Consider the following 22,765-nt stretch of genomic DNA (forward strand, 5'->3'; position numbering starts at 1 on the left):
TTTTAATTCCCTCCCCCACTCCTTTCTTCAGCAGCTCTGCAAGGATTGGCTGGTCCACACCTCAGCATGATTTGGCATGCTGAAGTCATGTGGTTACTTTCCTGTCTTTTCACTGGATGTTAGAGATTATAGCAGAATTTCAGTGTAAGAAATACACAGACCCACCCACAGAATCTGCAGTTTTTCGGGTCTCATAACAGACAGAGGGGAGACATTTGACAGGTAAAGATACATTCAGGAGGCATGTATATCCTTATAGATAACCCCTATGGCAGTAGTTTAGAAAGGATGACATTGGGTTTACATCCACTTTAACCACCTGCTGCCCAGGCCAATTCTGACATTTGTCATAAATGTAAAAAACCTGCAATTTTTTTTTAAGCAGAGACACCAGAAGAATAAAATGGTGGTTTTTGCAATTTTATACATCAAACGATATTTGTGCAGCTATTTTTAAAATGCAATTTTTTAGGGAAAATACACTTTAATACACACAAACACAATATAATAATATAATACCCTTTTTTTGGTAAAATATAAAAGATGACATTGCACTGAGTAAATGGATACCCAACATGTCACACATTACAGTTGCGCATGACTGTGGAATGGTGACAAACTACAGTACATTCAATTTTTTATAGGCGACACTTTAAAAGCCTTTACAGGTTACCAGTTTAGAGTCATACCGAAGGTCTGGTGCTAGAATTATTGCTCCCACTCTGATGTTCGTAGTGATATCTCATGTGTGGTACAACCACCATTTACATATGTGTTTGCATTTGCATGAGAGCACGAGGGGAAAGTTGCTCTTTAATTTTCTTTTATTATTTAATTTACATTTTTTTTCTTTTTTTTTAATCAATTTTATTGCTATCCCAAGGGATGAACAACATTGCTTGTGATCGCATAGGCCGTGACAGGTCCTCTTTGTGGAGAGATCTGGGGTCTATTAGATGCCAGACCTCTCCTCTGCCCTCCAAAGTATCTAATTAAACTGAGATCAGTTTGATCAGCTGCTTTACTAGCTGGTAACGGCCGGTGAACAAGACTGAAACCAGAAGTGACTAAATCCTTATCGCTTCTGGTTCCATACACCACAGAGATCATTGGGGAATTTAGATTCCATCTTTATCTCTATGGTCAGCTGGGGCGTGTTGGGGAACCCCTTCTGCCACTTGGATCACTTTTACTGAAAAAAAAAAAGCGCATTGCCAGCTGAAAATGATATCTGGATGATGTCTGCAGGTAAACAGTGAGCAGCCATTCTTTTGAGTAACACAATCACAAACAATGAATAAAGAAAAATTTGAATTGCGCTAAATAATAAATATAAAGTCTGTAAATGGATCCATATGGATTATATTCATCTGTGTAAAGTTGACCACAAACAAGGTGATAATTAATCAATAGCAGTGTCCATCATCCATCACCAAAAACCACAGTGAATCCACCACCAGCTGTAGAAACTGCTTACCAGCTCCTGCAAACGAAATGTGCAAGACGGAGCGACGTGCTGACGTCACCATCTCGCTCGTGTCCCAACGGACGGGTTTGTTTGGTTGTGTGCTAGAAGACACACCAAACTTAAGGTGTTTATTTTATTCATTACTGTGAGTGCTACTTTTTATATAATAAATCCACCAAGAATTTTACACTATGTGGAGCCTTTGATCTCTTATTGGTGCCTAACTATTAACCAACTTACTGAGTGATATCAGAAGTGTGGAGAAGCCCTGAGATGAGAAGAAAGGCCCCGGCTGGGTTTTAAGCCACAGGCGTACCTCGACCCCCTATAATAAGGTGTCCACATGAGCTGGTAAAAAGTTTTATGGCTGGTGGTGGATTCACTGCGGTTTTTGGCGATGGATGGTCACTGATATTGATTCATTATCACACTGTTTGTGGTCAACTTTACACAGATGAATATAATCCATATAGATCAATTTACGGAATTTATATTTATTATTTAGCGTGATTCTAATTTTTCTTTATTCTTTTTTCTGTATATATACGTATGTCAGTCAGGAAGTGGTTAAATCAGAAAAAACACACATATAAACAAATCGTTTTACCAGCCATAAGATTTGTAATTCTATTCATCCAGTCCTGAGATTCACACACTGCTGCCACACAGCACAGCCACTAATTCCATGGTTGATTTCTATAGTGTCATTTGTTTCCAGCCTCCTCGTAGGACAATGAATCATAAATGTGGTGATACTGCTTATATGCTATCCAATGATCAGGCTGGAAATTGGAGTTGCAAGATAGTAAAATGTAAAGCTAACCTAAGAAACGCCAGTGTCATCTACCTGGTTATGCTGTGTGTTACAGAGGATTAAACATGACTGCCTGATCAAAATGCCAGTTCATGTATATGCAGTACAACTGCATATTGAGGTGTTTATCTGGAATTTAGCTTAAAGAAATGAAGCAACAGCTAAGGCAATAGAGAACGACAATTCTGGAAGTGAATGTGAAAGCAGGAAGATGATAGAAGAAAGCGGGAAAGGGATGAGTGGTAGAGTGGAAGCATGACAAAGTGGCTGAAAGGAACCAGAGAAATGAAATGCAGGAAAAAATTAGACAAAATAAAAAGGATGCCTTGAAACAAGACATACAGAATTCAGTCAACCCTCACCTTTCTGCAGTTGGCTTTCTGCTGCAGTGATCTCCACAATTCTGCTCTCAAGTTCAGATCCCTTTTGTGTGATCTCCTCTACAAGTGGGCCTTTTACTTTCCACTCTTTCAAGAGGTCCTGTGGAGTATACAATTGCAATATATTACCTGCACTACATACAGACAAGCAGGGCTTTATTTTCTCAGAGAATAGGTGCAGCAACTCAACCACGACCCCCCCCCCCCCCTACCTCAAAGGGTGGGTGTGACCAAATAGATAAGTGGGAGGACCTTAAAGTAACGCACAGAGTAAAGGACAATGTAGAGAGTGCAGGGATCAGGAGTAAATAATTCAGAGTGTGCAATAAGTCGGCACTGCACTGCGCTAATCACAGGCAGTGAGACATTTCCCGATGCGTGGCTGCAGAGGTCGGGAAGTGTCTCACTGCCTGTGATTAGCGCAGCGCAGTGCCGACTTCCTGGCAGGCTCTGCACGTGGGCTGTGCAAACACGCCGGAGCTCATCCTTACTTTGAGCCACTCTGGGGAGATCTCAAACGTGCAGTTCATGCAAGACAGCCCAAGAATTTACAGGAACTGGAGGCTTTTTGCCAAGAGGAATGGGCAGCTTTACCAGAACTGGGGTATGTAAACTTCTGATCAGGGTCATTTGGGTAGTTTCTGTTGTGATTATGATTTAAAAAGAGTATACACAGTTGATTGATAATAAATGGCTTCAGCCAAACACTAACCATGAGTGAAAGAAAAGTTTTTGTGTTATCATTCATATTCTCTGAAAAATGGTCAAGAAATCAAATTCTGCCAGGATATGTAAACTTATGAGCACAACTGTACATAGTTTTTAAACCTATGCAAAAAAAAAACTAGGCCAGCATTCCAGCATACCATTAAGGGATCATTTACACTAGAAGCAGTCAAAAGCATTTATAAAGTACCAAGCTATACGCAGTAAAAAATGCATTTCAATGAGCCCAGTGTACACCATTGTGGTGCTTTCATTTGCTGCTCAAATAAGTACAGTATGCTGCATTTTTAGCATGTAAATGTACTGGAACACACGTGATCCCCCAACAAACTCATGCAAACGCCACTCAGTGAAATAAAGCATAAATAATACCTTAAGGTCTCTTTCACACAGGTGTTGAATTCTAAAGTGGCCTTAACATGTAATTTAAGAACCTATAGCGTTAAAGTGGATGTAAACCCAAAAATTTTTTTTATGTCATAATGTAGAGTATAAGATTTCCTATCATTTGAGCCCAGTCTTGCCACAAAGAGTTAATCCAGCTCCGAGCAATACTCTTTTATTGTTCAGTGAGATAAATCTTGACAAACAAAGAAAAACTTTGTCAAATCCTCCCCCTTGCTGTGAGTGACAGGTGATTTACATCTCGTGCACTAGCCTAAGACATGCATTATTTTTTAATTCCCACCCCCACTCCTTTATTCAGCAGCTCTGCAAGGATTGGCTGTTCCACACCTCAGCATGATTTGGCATGCTGAAGTCGTGGTTACTTTCCTGTCTTTTCACTGGATGTTAGAGATCATAGTAGAAGTTCAGTGTAAGAAATACACAGGAGAAAATGCATATTGACAAGGGGAGTGTAGAGGTGGGCGGGGAGTGTACTGACATCACGACTCCACCCACCGAGCTCCAGACAACAGACCCACCCACAGAATCTGCAGTTTTTCGGGTCTCATAACAGACAGAGGGGAGTCATTTGACAGGTAAAGATACATGCAGGAGGCATGTATATCCTTATAGATAACCCCTATGGCAGTAGTTTAGAAAGGATGACATTGGGTTTACATCCACTTTAATGAACAATTTGGATGGGTTGTACAGGCATTCAAGTTGTGAAAGGCAACACTCCTCAAATACCCTGTGAGATATGTTTTTATTATTTTGTACAAAGCTAAAATAATCACTTTTGATGCTTTGCAACAGCACCGTAAACATACTGTAAACGCCATAGGTGCGTTTACAGTGCGCATGTGGTGCGTTTCAAAACTGAACGGAGGCAGTTGCAAAGGGTCAACGTCTGTCAAACTCTGCAGGTAGCGGGGGTTTTTTTTGCCTCACCTCAACACGAGGCAGTGCTAACACTGCAGTGTGAACACCTTCATCTGCTCCCTATTTTAACAATTTTGAGTGGCATGGACCACCTTTTTTCAATGCCTGTGTGAAAGAGCCCTAAAAGCACACTGCAAATGCATTACAAATCGATGTAACCACACATGCAGAACTACTGAATGCAGGGAATGTGGTGTAAATGAGCCCCAAACGTTTGTCAGAGATCTTCACATAATTTCAGCTACACTATTGTAGGTTATTTTAAACTGTTACTAATTAATGCAGCAACCTGAATGAAAATCTGGTAATCTGAGTACGAAAAATTTTATAAACCTGCTATGTTGTCATCAACCCAAGCTGTTCTCACAAGTCTGTGTTACTCTTTTCATTGAGAAAAAACAAAACAAAAAAACAACTTTGTGATGTCCTCTCTAGAAGATTATTTCTTACGGTAAGACTTCTAGCATCAGCGTACCTGATCTACAACCCCTGGTAAAAATTATGGAATCACCAGTCCCTGAGGATGTTCCTTCAGTTGTTTATTGTTGTAGAAAAAAAGCAGATCACAGACATGGCCAAAAACTAAAGGCATTTCAAATGGCAACTTTCTGGGTTTGAGAAACGCTAAAAGAAATCAAGAAAAATAATTGTGGTGGCCAGTAACAGTTAGACCCCTTTCACACTGGGGCGGTTTGCAGGCGTTATTGCGCTAAAAATAGCGCCTGCAAACCGACCCAAAACAGCCTCTGCTGTTTGTTCAGTGTGAAAGCCCGAGGGCTTTCACACTGAAGCGGTGCACTGACAGGAGAAGGAAAAAACTTCTGCCAGCCGCATCTTTGGAGCGGTGAAGGAGCGGTGTATTCACCGCTCCTAAACCACTCCTGCCCATTGAAATCAATGGGACAGCGTGGCTATACCGCGGCAATACCGCGGCTATACGAGCGGTTTTAACCCTTTTTTGGCCGCCAGCGGGGGGTTAAAACCGCACCGCTAGCGGCCGAATACCGCGGTAAAGCAGCGCTATAAATAGCGCTGTTTTACCGCCAACGCCCCCTACCGCCCCAGTGTGAAAGCAGCCTTAGATTTATAGAACAAGCACAGGGAATAAATTATGGAATCACTCAACTCTGAGTAAAAAATTATGGAATCATGAAAAACAAACAAAATAACACTCCAGCACATCACTAGTACTTTGTTGCACCACCTCTGGCTTTTATAACTGCTTGCAGTCTCTGAGGCATTGACTTAATGAGTGATAAACAGTACTCTTCATCAATCTGGCTCCAGCCTTCTCTGATTGCTGTTGCCAAATCATCTTTGCACGTTGGAGCCTTGTCATGGACCATTTTCTTTAACTTCCACCACAGATTTCAATTGGATTGAGGTCCGGACTGTTTGCAGGCCATGACATTGACCTTATGGGTCTTTCTTCAAAGAATTTTTTCACAGTTTTTGCTCTATGGCAAGATGCATTATCATCTTGATAAATGATTTCATTATCCCCAAACATCCTTTCAATAGATGGGATAAGAAAAGTGTCCAAAATTTCAATGTAAACCTGTGAATTTATTGAAGATTTAATGACAGCCATCTCCTCAGTGCCTTTACCTGACATGCAGCCCCATATCATAATTGACTGTGGAAATTTGCATGTTTTCTTCAGAAAGTCGTCTGCATAAATCTCATTGGAACGGCACCAAACAAAAGTTCCAGCATCATCACCTTGCCCAATGCAGATTCGAGATTCATCACTGAATATGACTTTCATCCAATCATCCACAGTCCACGATTGCCTTTCCTTAGCCCAGTGTAACCTTGTTTTTTTTTGTGTTTAGGTGTTAGAGATGGCTTTCTTTTAGCTTTTCTGTATGTAAATCCCATTTCCTTTAGGCGGTTTCTTACAGTTCGGTCACAGATGTTGACTCCAGTTTCCTCCCATTTGTTCCTCATTTGTTTTGTTGTACATTTTCTGTTTTCAAGGCATATTGCTTTAAGTTTTCTGTCTTGACGCTTTGATGTCTTCCTTGGTCTACCAGTATGCTTGCCTTTAACCACCTTCCCATGTTGTTTGTATTTGGTCCATGTTTTAGACACAGCCGACTGTGAACAACCAACATCTTGTGCAACACTGCGTGATGATTTACCCTCTTTACCTACATACTAACAAGCAGATTTAATCTGATGCAGGTGTTAGTGTTTGTAATGAACATTTACAGGGTGATTCCATATTTTTTTCCTCAGAATTGAGTGATTCCATAATTTATTCCCTGTGCTTGTTCTATAAATCTAACTGTTACTGGCCACCACAATTATTTTTCTTGATTTCTTTTAGTGTTTCTTAAAACCATAAAGTTGCCATTTGAAATGCCTTTAGTTTTTGGCCATGTCTGTGATCTGCTTTTTTTCTACAACAATAAACAACTGAAGGGACATCCTCAGGGACTGGTGTTTCCATAATTGTTGCCAGGGGTTGTATTAGAGCATGGGTCTATTGCAGGGGTCTCCAAACTTTCTAAACACAGGGCCAGTTGATTGCTCCTCAGACTTTAGGGGGGGCAGAACTGTGGTCAGCGGTTGTGGAAATTTTTCCTGGTATCAGTGGGAGAAAATATCACCACATTTGGTATTAGGGGGAGGAATAGTGCCTCATCATTGGTATCATTTTGAAGATCAGTGCCCCATTGTGGGTGTCAGTGGGAGAAATTATGCCCCATCATTGATGTCAGTTGGCAGAATACAGTCTCGTATCAGTGGGATGATAAATAAGTGCCCCAAGGGCCAGATAAAGGCAAGCAAAGGGCCACAGTTTGGAGACCACTGGTCTATTTGGAGATTCATTCATCAATAATAATCTAAGAGGTTGCTTTGATGTAATCAGAAAGCATCCTATTCGATCAAAGGTCTGATAATTTATGATAAAGTGGTAGTCCCACAATGGGTAATCACTATGGGAACTCGGTTTTATTGGTTCTAGAAAAACACTAAAAAACTGTTCTAGTATAAAAATTGATGAACTGATGAACTGGCCATAACCTCAGGCCCATCTTTGCTAATCTCTGATGCAAAGACTACATTTTACAGAATACCAATGCTTTTTATAGCTTCTTACAGACATTTTTTTAAGTATCCTGACAAATTGTCTCAATTGTTCAAAGGATTAGTATATTTCTTAACAAGTAGCAATACTAAAACAGACAAATTACTTAATAGTCAGACAATATTAAAGTCAGGGAGTATACTGCATTTTGAAGCAATTACATCTAAACTGCAACAATTCAGGAATGACTTTAAATTTGTGTTACCTGGACTTGTTGTAGCCTGATCTGGATCTCCATTGATCCAAGAGATTCTTCTGCTGAAGGAACATTCTCTTCATTGTCTTTCAGCCATATTCTCAGGACACTAACCAACCTTTGGAACATCTCTAATTCTTCTTGACAAGACAAGGCTTCCCTCTCCCTAGCATTGAACAGACTGAGTAAATGGGGGAAAAAAAGGGACCATCGCACCAAGGTAACAATTTGCTTTGGAAAATTACCTCTGGCTTGCAGCGTCTTGGAGAACCTGAAATTCTTTTTTCAGCAATTGCACCTTCTGTAAGTGCTCAGAGGAGTCCAGCAGCACAGGGCATGTACTTAGCTCCTTTGCAAGCTGTTCCAGGGTAAACAACTGCTCTGTCTGCTGCTTTATCTCTGCATTTAGTTCCTAACATACAAATAAAACTTTAGTCATTATCTGTGCAGTGGTTTTGCACAATATACACATAAATATGTTATGGTACATATACATTACTTTATAAAAACAAACCTGGATTTGTTCTGAGAACTGAGCAATGTCCTTGTCTGGCTGGTTTCCTGAGGCCAGTAACTGGGCTTTGGTTGCTTTGAAATCATGTAGTTCATCTGAAATCTGTTCATATCTTTCCACTTGTGGTAGGACCTCTTTAAGGGCAGTCTCCTGCTGAATCTGCTGCTCACAGACTTTATTAAAACGTGCAGTGACATCAGATAACTTGTTCTGAAGAGCAGTTGCTGCAGCACTATCTGCAGTCTCCATAAATTTCACTACCATTTCTCCAGTGGCATCCAGGCTTCCCCTCCTGCTTCCAATGTCTTGTTTCAGTTTCTAGAAGGCATAACCGATGGCCAAGCATAAAGTACTACAATAACTTAGGACAACAATTTAGGAATAACTAAAGCAATTTGTGCCCCATTCGGGAGACTTGTAATTTCTCTACTTGTTTACCACATTATCACAACTGACCGTGCACCATCCAGTAAGGCTTTAAAAGCACTGGTGCAGGACGGACCGTTTATTAACTAAAGCAATAAAAAAAAAAAAAAAAAAAAGACAGGGGTTCTAACCATTCAACACTCTCCAAAACAAAAAGTTTTAACTTTATATACTATAATAGATTTTTATTAAACTCCATTATGAAGTGCAATACAGTACATGTGCTTTAATATTTATAATATTTCTAGCTGGTCTGCTGCTTACTCTGAGCAAATTTTTTGATGGACAGTCAATGTCCTTGCCTTTGTGTTGTTAAAGGAGAAGTTCACCTTTTGAGAAAAAATAATAAATGCACAATTGAATTTACAGGTAACTAACTTTCCTTATTCTAAATCGTACAGTACAGGACACAGGTTTGTGATTCATTGACCTTGGGATATGCAATGAATAAGGATAGGCAACAAACAAGGCAAACAGAACTGTGCCAACAAGCCCAACCTTTCTAAGTCCAGGATTTATACAGCTTGTCTAAGCTGTCAAAAAATGGGGGCGGAGAGCTAAAGTTACACTCTGCAGAGCTCAGCGAGGAGAGCTCTGAGAGCAGATTAGAGGGAAGGGATACACCACCTTCCACACAGCACACAGGAACAGGGTGGAGGCCGTCAATCAGCTGGAGGTCCCTCCCGTCAACTTTTTTCTCTTGTTGTCAGGAAGAAGTGTCTCAGAAACGACTCTTGCTGATAGCAGAGGAACAAAACAGCAGACAGAAATCACACCTAATGCCGTAGTAAACCACTGAACTCCCACCCCAAAAAAAACCCAGCAAGATAATAGCATAATGTGCTAGTATGCATCGCGGCTCTGGCCACACGATGACATCTCTCTCGCATATGCGCACGGGAGTCCTCCGTTCCGGCATGAGCCGCCGGACCATCAGCGGTTGCATGAAGGGTGAATATCTCCCTTAACCGTGCAGGTTTAGGAGATATTCATTTTACCTACAGGCAAGTCTTATTTTAGGCTTACCCGTAGGCAGAAATGACCGAACCGGCAATACAACCGCTTTAATGCTCTTAATTGAGACTAGTACACCCTATAGAGGGATAGGCTTTGTTCATATTTCATGTCTGAGGTTTACAACCACTCTAATACCGTGTAAGTGGAAAAAAAAAAAAAAAAACACAAACACATTCTCAATTTCCTTATAGCTGTAACATATATTGAATACCATTCAGGATACACAAATAGCTTAAAACAAATATAATAGATATTTTGTCTCATATTTGCTGGGGGACTACAGTACAGTCAAAGAAAACTGGGTGACTCTGTCTTACCTTTCCATGTCCCTGGTCCCTATATATGGTTCACGCTTCGCCCATCACAGTGGGCAGGGTCTGGGTTACATAGGGATGGACCCCACAGTCCTGGACCTATATAGCAGCCTGCAACAGCCTACACGCACAAGTGCTGAGGCGAGTGCTCTAGCAGTATCCAGTTCCAAGCCATCCCCACAGCATGGGGTCCGGATACGGGTTCCAAGGTTTTACTGAGGTTGCATGGATATGGATTCACAGCTTCTATGGTTGTATTAGAAAACAATGACGTGTTGACTGAATAATCCATACATTATAAACTAGTTGCACCATGAGTAATTTCTACATAGGGGTCCATCACCTTAGGACAGTATCAAACACTGAGAACTCAAAGAGAGGAATGGGGTTAAAGGGGGCATGTCCTCAAAACCTCTGCCACCATCCCATCACCCGAGGGTACTAGCCTATAACCGAAGCTCTATGAATATCAAGCCGGTGTCCTGTACTGTACGATTAAGAGATTTTTCCATAATCGTGCATTCTTTTAATCCTTAGTACTCAGACTCCATGTCTTCGTGAATTCTGCAAGCTTAGTTTTGCAGCTGCCTTTATTACGGTGCCAATTCTACAACAACACTTTTGATACTCTATTTTAATATGCTATAAAAAGCACTTACAATATTTTGTGCAAGAGCCTCCTGAATGGATGATGATGACATGGATGCTTGTTTTTGGCTCTCTAGAGTCTTCTCCATTCCTTCTAACCAGTGAAGAAGGTTATCCAAACCTTCTTGAACACTCTGTGACTGGGCTACTGACTTCTGCAGTAAATCTGTGTGATTGGACATCTTGCTAGAAAGGCTTTGGAAACGACTTTCGATGGAGTCTATAAAGAAAAAAAAAATCTCATGTAAAAATACGGTAAGACAGCATTTACCTTTTAAAGTTAGGATTTTTGGTTTACCTGTAAAATCATTTTCTTACAGTACATCACAGGACACAGGAGTTAATAGTCATTATTACATTGGATATGCTGCCATTTTCAGATGAATGGATACTGTCAAGAAGCAGGAGTCCTGGCCCGGGCATCACTCCTCTCAGCTCAGCTAAGACTCACTTTTGTAGCAAGAATTGAGAAACACAAGCCAGAGGGGAGAGATCTGTGATGTACTCACAAGAAAGTTTTTTTTCCAGATAAACCATAAATCCCAATTTCTTTATCCTACATCACAGGACACAGAGGAGTTAATATTCATTGCTACATGTGTTTTACCAAAACAATGAATTTGAGGGGAGGGCAACACAGTAACAAGGCCAACAAGCCAAAATCCCAAGGAGAAAAGGATAAACCCCTTACAAAGCAAGATCCTTCATCCTAAACTGGTGTCTGCAGAGGCAAAAAACATCAAAATATGTAACGAGAAGCCCAGGTAATAGCCTTACAAACTTGAACAACAGAAGCTTGATGCCCAGAAAACACTGACAAGTCTAGCAAAACAGGCCTTAACTGGGAATGAAGGAACCTCGCCCATGATCCCCTCGACCTGAGAAATGAGCTGACCAATTCACCTAGAAATAGTGGAGTTGGATGCAGATTGACCATTACAAGCAAGGCAAAGCAAAGAAAGAGCCTCGCCCTTGATCCCATAGGCCTGAGAAATGATCTGAAGAATCCACCTAGAAATAGTGGAGTTAGATGCAGCCTGACTCTTACGGGGGGGCAAAACAAATAGAATCGGACTGTTGAAGCAAAGGCACAGACTTTAGATAAAATATTAAGAAATCAAAGCGCCTTCTCTAGCTCTGAAAGGGGTAGGAATCACAGAGTCTAAAACATCCATTTCTCAGGAACTGGGCTTCAACAGCCATGCCGTCAAAGCCAGCAACTGTCAGGCAGGATGGAATACTGGACCCTGAGATAGCAGGTGCAGCCGATATTGAAGAGCCCACAGCTTGGCTGCCATGAGGTCTACAATTTTTTGCATACCAAAGTGAACCAGATTACCAGAAGGTCCTACACCCTTATCCTGTGTAACAGGCAAGAAAGGAGTTGAAGTGGAGGAAAGGCATAGATCAGAGAAAACTGATCCCAGAAAGTCACCTGTGCATCCACCGCCATGGCTAGGATCCCTGGTATGTGACACAAAGTTGTCCAGTTTGTTGTTGAATCTCGATTCCAAGAGAGACACATCTCTTATTATCAAGAGACAAACCTCCCCCATAGACAAATCTCTGCAAACACCTCAAAGAAGATCCCATTCCATCAGATTCAGCTGTTGGTGGCTGAGAAAGCCAGTTTTCCACTCCTGGATTGTGCATGTTGGAGCGGGCCAGAATGTGAAGTTATGCCCAAAGCAAAATCGGGTTCCCTTCTCCCTGAGCATCTTGACTTCTTGTCCCTCCTTGATGTTTCATGTATGTCACCGCAGTGGCATTGTCTGACAAGGCTTCTACCATCATCAGGAAGTTGTGAAAAAGTCTCCGTTGCAATTGCTCTCATAGCAGCAAGTTGTCTGGTAACCCACAATGGGAATCTCTCACAGATCACTCACAGAACCGGAGCTGCAAATTTTCAGGACTTTGTTGAGCTCCAAGATATCTTCAATAGGCTAGACATCTCCGATTGGCTTGGGAACCTCAAAACAGGTTGGGTAAAAGCCTGGAGACATCTCTGCTACCAGCACAGGTGCAATCACCCCTAGGGACAGTAGTTTTCCTAGGACGTGAAGGGGGGAAGCAGTGAATTTCCGGCTTGGAGCGAGTGAGGGTGTCCCTTAATGGACAGAAGGATTTACCTGCATGGACTGGAGGGCTTTGTGTTCCAGCTCTTACAAAACTGGAATATGGTCTTTTATTTGGCACCTGAGGGCTGGTTGCCTATGAAAGGAGCTCCTCTTCGACTCTGACCTGTAAACTTTACCTTCTTTTTTGGGTGTAAGAGAGTACTCTTCCCCGCAGTCATCTTGTTAGACCTTTTGAGAAGAAATAATAATATCTTTTTAATTTTTATATATGAGCCCCATGAGAGAAAGGTGAAAAAACTAAGGATCAGCACTCACTGAATAGAAACTCACTGAAAACTGAGCATGTGCAGAGTTACCACCACAGCTGCAAAATCCCTAGCTGAATTGGGGACACAGACAGAAGGTGGAGATAGAGAGCAGCAGGATCAACCAGGTTTTCTCAGAATACAGAAAACGAAAGTCATAGTGCGGAGTGAGTATGAACAGCATGTGTAATACAAGCATTTATTGCAAGTTTTTTATGATGTGGGTTTAGTGACACTTCAAGGGCTTGGCACACTCCTACAGCAGCCACTGCAGGCTGCAGAGCCACTCCCATCGGAGAGAATAACAACTTAAAGAGACTTTAAACCTCTAATGTGTGGAATGTGTAAAGACCAGGACATCATCCATCAGGACAGTCAGCGTCTTATTCAAATAGGAAACAGCTGGGTCAATAAGCTGGTGAACCCCATATTTTGTAGAATTATTTTTCCATGGGGTTAAAAAAACTAAATAAAAAAAAAATGTGAAGTGAGCGCTAAACCAAAATTATAACAAAAATTATACAGCTGCTAGCAAAAGGCAATATACAAAGTCCTTCAAATCAATAAACATACAAAATGTGCAGCGCTGTGATATGTGCAAAAAAAAAAAAAAAAATGTAAATAAAAAATAGTCCTTCTGTATTATTAAAAAAAAAACAAAAAAAAAAACACAAATCATCCAGTGATTCAACTTAGTAGGTGCAAGAATGTTCAGCCAATATAAAGATTGAAGGCTTACCGGAATTATTGGCTACACAATTAAGTGCAGCAAACACGCATGAATTACGCCAATCCTGTGGAGTTGGTGTGTCCTCTCCTCTATCCTTATTTGTGAAACTCCAGGTGAATCAGATAAGAAGAAGAAACTTGTATGGTGCAATATTATTACAATATCGCTAATTACACCCAAGTGGATATCACTCCATACAAAATAACAGTGCAAACTCCGATTACCAACCTTCACCGGTTATCACCCCCATACAATTCGCACTCACCAAAAAATTATCTTTTTAAGGCAACAAAGGTGAAGTTAAGAATATCTGCAGGTTCCATACCAGAAATTCTTCCCAATCTTTCTCACTTTAACACGACAGAGCTCCATTTCATATGTCCCAAATACCAAAGGCAATAAACAAAAAAATGCCTCATAGTGCAGTATTTATTGGAATATACAATTAAAAACAAAACAAGTATGAAATACATGTAAAATCAATGTGACAAGCCACTAAACTTACATCTGACACTGCCACCCGGACCTCCGATGTGGTGGCATGACGTTCTGGCTCTTAAATCCTACCCTTCACGATTCACAGAAAAGTGTATCCCTCAGGGGCCTCTAATGTGTACTGCAGTGGCCATACTTATGTGGTCCATCCAGGAAGTGTAAATCACATGACTTCCTCCATGGGGTACCTGAGCAAACTATTTTGATGGTGAAAACACCTTCTCCAGGTAAGCACAATTTGGATACAGCAAGTAAGTGTAATAATGTGGATTTGGCACCTCACAAGGCTGCATGGAAGGCAACACTGCCATGTGTTTCAGAATTCAACCATGACAGTATACAACAATAGGAGACATAACAGTGATCCCCTTTACGTCTTTCCAGGAAGGTATCACATACAATCAACAGACTTTTCGCTGCATTTCAGAACATTTTTATCAGTCCACTGAAAGGACACCAGACCTAAACCGTTAGCCCTATTAACCCAATACACATTTCCACCTCACTCTAAAGCCGGGTACACAATAACAGTTTTTTTTGGTTTGCGCGAAAAAAACATGACCGGTCAGAGACACTAACCATGCGAGGTTAGTCCAGAGACCTTCCCCGCTGACCTGTTGTGTTCTGGCAGGGGGTTGGCCCCCTGCCAGAACACTCTGCTCAGCAATCTCTGATCGTGAGTCGGTCGGCTGCTGGTTTTCCAGCATGCTTGGCCGGCTTCTGTTGGACACACCAACATACACACAGGCAGAATGCCAGGCGGATTTTTTTTTAACTGGAAAATGCCTCCTGACATTTTGCCCATGTGTAAGGGGCTTAAGTTTAGTAATTAGGAGAGCATGCAGATAGCCTCTTCACTAATCCGCCGACCTAAATAACTTAGATTGGGTAGTCAGCAAATACACAATGCTGTCTATCTTTTCTAGCAGAATTAAAAACGTCAGTGAAAACTCCTAAAGGTGATAATGGTACAACCAGAATAAGGACATATTTACCTGTAGCCGTTAAGTAGAAGCATTTTAAGCTCAAACACCACTATATTAGAAAATATGGAAAGAAAAGGGGACACAATATCTCTCTGCTAGGCACCCATCATAGTTGGATTCATTTAAAAAGATATTCCATGCTAGTCATCAATATACCACATCACTCAACCACCGAAGTTCTTTTTGTCCCCAATCACCACGGACACGACTAAAAACATCATCGGAAGCCTTCGCGACAGCACATCACCGAACGACATCATCCCCACCAAATTGTTCAAAGAATGTTCCGACATCCTGGCCCCCACCCTAACACATCTCATAAATCAATCATTCAAAGAAGGGACTGTGCCAACCTCCCTCAAGCAAGGCATCGTCAAACCCCTGCTAAAGAAACCTAATCTCGACCCTAAAGACCCTAACTGCCGCAGACCAATAACAAGCCTCAACACCATCTCCAAGATTATAGAGAAAGCAGTAGTACAGCAGCTACAACACCACCTGGAGACACACCACCTCCTGGACCCTCTGCAATCAGGCTTCCGCCCAGGCCATGGCACAGAAACAGCACTTCTCAAAATATGGGACGACGCCCTCGAAGCAGCAGATGATGGGGAACCGAGTCTCCTGGTACTGTTAGACCTCAGCGCAGCATTCGATACAGTGGACCACAATACTTTACTTGTCCGCCTCTCAGAAGTTGCAGGAGCCACAGATTCTGCCCTAAAATGGTTTACATCCTTCTTAGAGAATCGCTCTCAGACAGTGAAACTGGGAACATTCACCTCGGAATCTCGGGCAGTCTCCTGTGGAGTCCCTCAGGGCTCACCCTTGTCACCAGTGCTATTTAACATCTACATCCGCCCGCTTCTCAATATCATCAGGAAAACGGACCTCTGCTTCCACTCATACGCAGACGACACCCAACTCTACCTTCGCATTAATGGACAAAAAGATCATCATCAGCAACTACAGAAATGCCTCACTTTAATCAATGACTGGATGACCGCTAGCTCCCTCAAACTTAACGAATCAAAAACAGAACTTCTTCTCCTGCAAGCCAACAAAAATTCCAAAATTAAGACTCCGTGGACACCACCCTCCATCCTTGGACAGACCATCTCCCCCAGCACCAAAGTCAAGAGTCTCGGAGTCATCTTTGACTCAGGAATGACAATGGATGCACAAATAGGATCGGTGGTGAGCGGATCCCACCACCTCCTCCGCCTGCTTCGCAGACTCATCCCCTTCATCCCAGAAGAGGACAAAGCGGCAGTTGTGGGAACGATCATCAATTCCCGACTCGACTACGCAAATTCCCTCTACGTAGGTCTACCCCAATATCAGCTTGCGCGCTTGCAACTCATGCAAAATACGGCGGCAAGACTGTTAACAGGAAAAAAGCCCTGGGAATCCATCTCCCCATCCCTAAAAAGCCTACATTGGCTAACTGTGAAGAATCGGATCATATTCAAGACCCTCTGCCTCACCCATAAATGCATACAAGGAAACGCTCCGCAATATCTCCGGGAAAAAATAAAACACTACACACCGAATCGCAGTCTTCGATCAGCTAACCAAAACCTCCTCCTCATTCCCAAATACCGCTACAAAGCAAAGGGAGAACGTAGATTTGCAGTCCAAGGACCTCGACTATGGAATGCTCTCCCAACCAACCTCCGCATGGAAGAAAACCACCAGGCTTTCAGGAAAAAACTAAAGACCTTCCTTTTCTAGAAGCTGGCTACAGAGAATACATCTAGCGCCTTGAGGCGATTCAGTTCGCAATTGCAGCGCTTTACAAATCATTCATTCATTCATTCATTCATTCATTCATTCATTCATTCCAGTTTACAACCTGTACATATTCTAAGATAATAATATCTGTATAAAACTGTATTATAGGGTGTGGCCACTGCATGGTTATAAACCTGCAACATCCCATGGGCCACTCCTCAGACCTCCAAATTGGTCAGATAACGTCTGTCAACACCCTCCTTTCAGACCTGAAAAGTGGGGCTGCATCCACAGTCTCGAGCCCTCCTTCAAAGCAAGGAATACCTGTCAAGACTTATGAAAGCCACTGTACCATCTTGCATGTTGATTGGACTTTGCTTAACCAGGACTTGATAAGTATTTTTCATTCTTTAACCCTTTTTGTTTTGTGTTGCATTATTGTTTTTTTTTCCTTTCTAATACTTTTTTTGTAAATATTTTATTTGCACCATGTTTTCTTAATTGTCTTTTTTTATTAAACGATATTTTAAAATCGTTAATATGGTCTCTAATGCACTAATGCAGAACTTAAAGAAGCCCTATCTCTGAAGAGCGCTACTATATGGTAAATCTCTGGATATACCTGTCTGTGGTGACAATATGTGTTACAGATGTTTACTTAACGTCACAATTGTCATTGCTGTTCTTGTGAAGGATTGATAGGCTAAAAGCTATCTGGTGGAAGCTCAGAGGTTAAAGGGTTAATTGCGTAGTTAACCAAACTCAGTGACAATCTAAGTCTGTTGGCACTTAGATTGTGGACCCGCAAGCTGGAATATCTTTGTGCAAGGTTTGACTAAGACTGGCATTGTTTCGTATCAGTGACAACGTGGTGTAAGGTTGACAAGCCATTTGTCGTACGTTAGTGCTTACTCTATATAGCGTTTGGCCTCATTCAAAGTCCCGTCGACCAAACTTTCTCTCTTTCTGTTCAAATTTGGGATGGAGGCCAATTACTTATGGTGCCTTGGACCACATCATTTTCTCTTACGTTAGTGAAGGTGGCAGAGCTCTGATGCTGCATCTGTCAAAGCCTCATCCTCCTGCAAAAAGGGAGAGGGAGAGTGCTCATGTTTGCATCATAGTCGTAGACTAGTAGGAACCCCTGAGAGCTGATCTCACCAGCCAGAAATGGCTGCAGAGAATTCCTCCCTTGACACAAAGGAAGAGAAGGATTGCGCCCCTGAAACAGTGGTGATACCAGGTAAGGGCAGGGATTCAGAGCTAATCTGGCCCATAGGGGAGCCACTGCAGAGCAAAATTTGCAGGGGGACCTCCCTACCAGATGAAGAAATCTGGGAGCTCCGATTGTCCTTCTCCATACCTCTCTGCCAGTTAGATGAATTGGCTTGCTGAGGGATAATAGGCCTGTAATTGAACAGGGAGCAGTCACTCAGCTGAGAGGAGTGCTGGCCTATGCAAAAAAACTGACAGCACCCCTTTAATTGTTGTGCACTGATGGACAGAAGTAAGCTCAGCTAGTGGTCATGGAAGTCAGGATGGCTAAGCTATCAGGTGGATGCTGTTTGAGTTGTGTGAGCAAGGATCCCTACAGGAGGGGATTGGGAGACAAAATGAATATCTGGCCTCTTTTAAAAAACACGGACACAGCTTGTAGATCACTCAGTTGGGGAAAAGCACATGTCCTGATGCAATCTATTGCTCTAAAACACTGCACACAGAGAGAACACTGTAAAGCAGGGGCCTACCACATCTCAACAGAGAAGCACTTACCAGTCTGTGCTGCAATGCCTAGTAGGCCCAACGTTCACCCATCACGGTGGGAATGCCCCAAAGGCCTTCAGGGACTAGACCCCTCTTCTAGGTGAATCCCTATCCTGGACCTATGGTGCACCCTGCCAGCAAATTAACTGGGTACCCTGTACATCGGAGGTCAATGCCTGCAGGATCCAGCACTGACGGGCACATTACAGACCGTCCCTGCTCTTTTATGCAGGTCCGGGTACAGTTGCTCATGACCTGCTGACTATGTGACCGATCCAAATAGGTTCTTCCTCTGCTCCTACAAGATCTAAGGAACACGTCCAGAGATGTAGGAACAAAGTCCCCGAAAAGAGAGACTCAGGGAAGCATCCATCACCTTCAGACACTAGCACAAAACTGAGGTGGGAGAAGTTATGCTTGGGCAGAGACCCTTTTTCTTGTTTTATTTTTCTTTCTGGCCGCTCTATTCATCTAAAGGTGGCAGCATAACCCATGTAGAAATTACTATTAACACCTCTGTGTCCTGTGAAAAAGAAATACATTGTTGGTCAAGTTAAGCTTGTGTTATGTACTAACCAGCTGTTGCCTGAATCTTTTTGCAGTCTGGCAGTGGATCTTCTTGGATCTCCAGTAGACCACGTAGAGCCTTTTGAACTTTGTCAACCTGTACTTGGTGCTCTGCAAGATCGCACTGCATGTTCTGAGAAGAATGACAAAAGCACATCAGAATAAGTGATACCATCTAAAAGGCAGAATCCTAAATGTCAAAGCTGTCTTTTTGCAAGGGCATCCCTGGACACTGTCCAGGGGCTTCAAGTGCATGGTGGGCCCCTCCCCCTTTCCACAGCAGGGGGAATTGCATGTGGCTAGAGCAGGAGATCAGTGCGGCAAGTGAGGGAAATAATTGGAACCGATCTTTTGGTGGCTCATCTGCAGCAGCTGAAAGCTGGCATCACTTCCCCCTCCTTTCAGCTACTGCAGAATGAGCCAAAAAAAGATTGCTACCAGTAATTTCCCCCACCCACTGCATTGACACTATCGGATTTCCCTCTCTGCATGGGCCCCCGTGTATAGCCCCCCCCCCCCCTCCCCCCTCCTCTCCGGCAGCAGCTACAGGCACACAAGGGTATCTTCAGAATGAAGAGCGGAGAAGGGGCCGGTAAATGTCATTTACCACCCCCTTCCTTTTCTAAGTGAACATAGTGAGTGATTGGTACCGATCACTTACTGTGTTTATTCATAAAAAATGTTCACTATGCTTCAGTTTATGAATGAACAGAAGCCTCTGTCTCCTGTTAATTCATCTGCAGTGCAGCTGAGGCTACAGAAAGAAACTGGGGAATGTGTTTCCTTAACCCCTTTCTCCGCCTCAAAAGTAAGACTTCCTGATATCTCACCAAAGACCCCCTAACAGTGTTGTGAAAAAAAATGTAAAACATTATTAAATTAAAGCGAATTAAAAATAATTAAAAACAAAAATTAAATTTGTAAAAAAAAAAAAACAGACTAAAATTTCTAATCAGACTATAAAGCCATGCCCAATATGTATCATAATTTAGCCACGCATACTGTTTGCCATGGTCAACATCTTCCTGGTAGGGGGCACCTTGCATTAGTTTGCCCAGAGGCCCATGGCACTTCCCAATGCATGTCATTTTCCTTAAAAATACGCTAAACTATGGTTTAAAAAAATAATTCTATGCATGTTTGTATTCTTAACTCAAAGAGTACCTTCTATGGTGCTAAATTCCTTTTTTTTTTTTTTTTTTAAAGGGATAATGGACTACGAGCTATGGAATTTGCCGTGTACATGCCCTCAACTAATGTGCACTGCTATTTTCAAATAAAGGGAGGGGAAAATGGAGAAGCTTGGAAGCTCACAGAGGACAAGGAGGCAGAAAACCACACAGAAAAAAGATTTCATAAAAAATACATTACATGGCCATAACGGAGTGGATGTGTATAAATCATTTTTTGGAGAATAAGGATATTATTTAATGTCACTAACACCTGTGATAAGATATTCTTACCTTGGCCTTGTCTAGCTGGGCCTGTAAAGCTACTGGATTAGATGCTACTGGTTCAAAAAGCATCTTCTCCACAGTTAACTCAGTGTTTTGCAGCCAGGCTAAAGCTGCATCAGAGCCCTCCTGGAACTGCTGGTACCGATTCAACAAAGAATTCAAGTGAGTTCCAAGTTTGGAGCACTGCAATAACACAAAGAAACAAGAAAGAGCATGATATGTACAATTAAAAAAAATAACATAAGCATATGTATAGTAAAAGAAGGGATAACATGAACACTCAAAGTAGAAGCCCTGTTTAACAGAAGAAATGCAATGGTGGCAAAAGCAGGGTACACACTAGCTGAAAATTCGTGCTAAACTGGCTGATCTTCAGTAAGAGTTTACAGCTGTCTGTCCGACATAAGCGGATCTAAGGACCGGCTTCTGTCGAAGGGACATGCTGGAAAACTAGTTTGCATTCAATGGCTTCCCCCTGTCAGAATACAAAGACACAGAGGGGGAGATTGCCACACCAACATTTATGTTGTTGGGGGGGGGGTTTGGTCAGGCTGCTGGGTTGAACAAACAAAAAAATTGCAGTGTACACCTGGCTAAACTGCTCTTACTGATGTTGGTACAGCCAATACTAAACACAGGTTTACCTTGGAATGCAAGGCACTGTATCTCTTAGAGGCATCTTCAAGTTTGCTTTTCACCAAAGCTGCTGCCACTCCCACTTCTTCACTGGACTGCTCAAGAGCTGCTTTTTCTGCTTCAATCGCTTTCTGTCCAGCAATAGTAATATAGCGCAGATCTCCTTTGTGTGAGATCACATCTTCTGAAAAGTCTGCTTGCTGCTGAAGCAAATTACGCAAGGATTCACAGTCTGCCTCACCCTTCTGCATCTTATCTAACTCCTCTTTACTTTGTTGAAGCCATGTCTCAAACTCTCCATGATCGTGAATGAAATTCTGCAGGTCATCTCGCAGTCCTTGTGCATGCTTTAGTTGTAACTGTGCCTGGGACAGAGACGCAGCATACTCTTCCTTCAAGCGTGCAAGCTGGTTTTGCAAGCGCTCACGCTCTTCTGGTGGCAAAGTGCTTCCATGTTTATCCAAGAAATCTTGTGCTGATTGTATGGTCAGGATGAAGTTCTGCTGCTGGCCTAACATTTCTTGGTGGTGGATCTAAAACAGAAAATACAAAGAAATTTTATAAGATGTATAAGCTTATCCAACTACCTACCATTTTCATTATAGAGGGCAGTTACAACAGTCTGACATAAATTAAGTGCTGTATCACACTTTAACCACTCGCTTCCGAAGCCTATTCTGACACTTCTCACATAAGTGCAAAAATCTGTTGTTTTTTTTTTTTTGCTAGAAAATTACTTAGAACCCCCAAATAGTATATATATTTTTAGGCAGGGGCCCTAGAAAATAAAATGGTGGGTGTTGCAATTTTTTTAATGTCACACGGTATTTGTGTACCGATTTTTTGACACAATTTATTTGGAAAAAATACACTTTAGTGAACTGTAATGCACAAAAACACAATACAGGTAAAAGCCAGTAAATTAGAATATTTTGAAAAACTTGATTTATTTCAGTAATTGCATTCAAAAGGTGTAACTTGTACATTATATTTATTCATTGCACACAGACTGATGCATTCAAATGTTTATTTCATTTAATTTTGATGATTTGAAGTGGCAACAAATGAAAATCCAAAATTCCGT

At 42.0% G+C, this 22,765-nt stretch overlaps 1 protein-coding gene across 23 annotated transcripts in view; it reads right to left on the bottom strand.

Annotated features, from left to right (window-relative positions):
- The window catches only part of MACF1 (microtubule actin crosslinking factor 1), a 437,650-nt gene that overhangs the window by 147,703 nt on the left and 267,182 nt on the right, over nt 1-22,765 (bottom strand). For all 23 annotated transcript variants that reach the window (XM_073615331.1, XM_073615324.1, XM_073615314.1 and 20 more), the window contains 8 exons: nt 21,690-22,214; nt 21,052-21,228; nt 19,598-19,721; nt 10,941-11,149; nt 8,525-8,842; nt 8,256-8,422; nt 8,020-8,176; nt 2,645-2,762 (listed from right to left, as the gene is read on the bottom strand). In XM_073615331.1, the coding sequence (XP_073471432.1) occupies nt 2,645-2,762; nt 8,020-8,176; nt 8,256-8,422; nt 8,525-8,842; nt 10,941-11,149; nt 19,598-19,721; nt 21,052-21,228; nt 21,690-22,214 (1,795 nt within the window). The remainder of the gene's footprint in view (nt 1-2,644; nt 2,763-8,019; nt 8,177-8,255; nt 8,423-8,524; nt 8,843-10,940; nt 11,150-19,597; nt 19,722-21,051; nt 21,229-21,689; nt 22,215-22,765) is intronic.

The sequence above is a fragment of the Aquarana catesbeiana genome, linkage group LG02 (assembly GCF_042186555.1).
Source record: "Aquarana catesbeiana isolate 2022-GZ linkage group LG02, ASM4218655v1, whole genome shotgun sequence".
Lineage (NCBI taxonomy): Eukaryota > Metazoa > Chordata > Amphibia > Anura > Ranidae > Aquarana > Aquarana catesbeiana.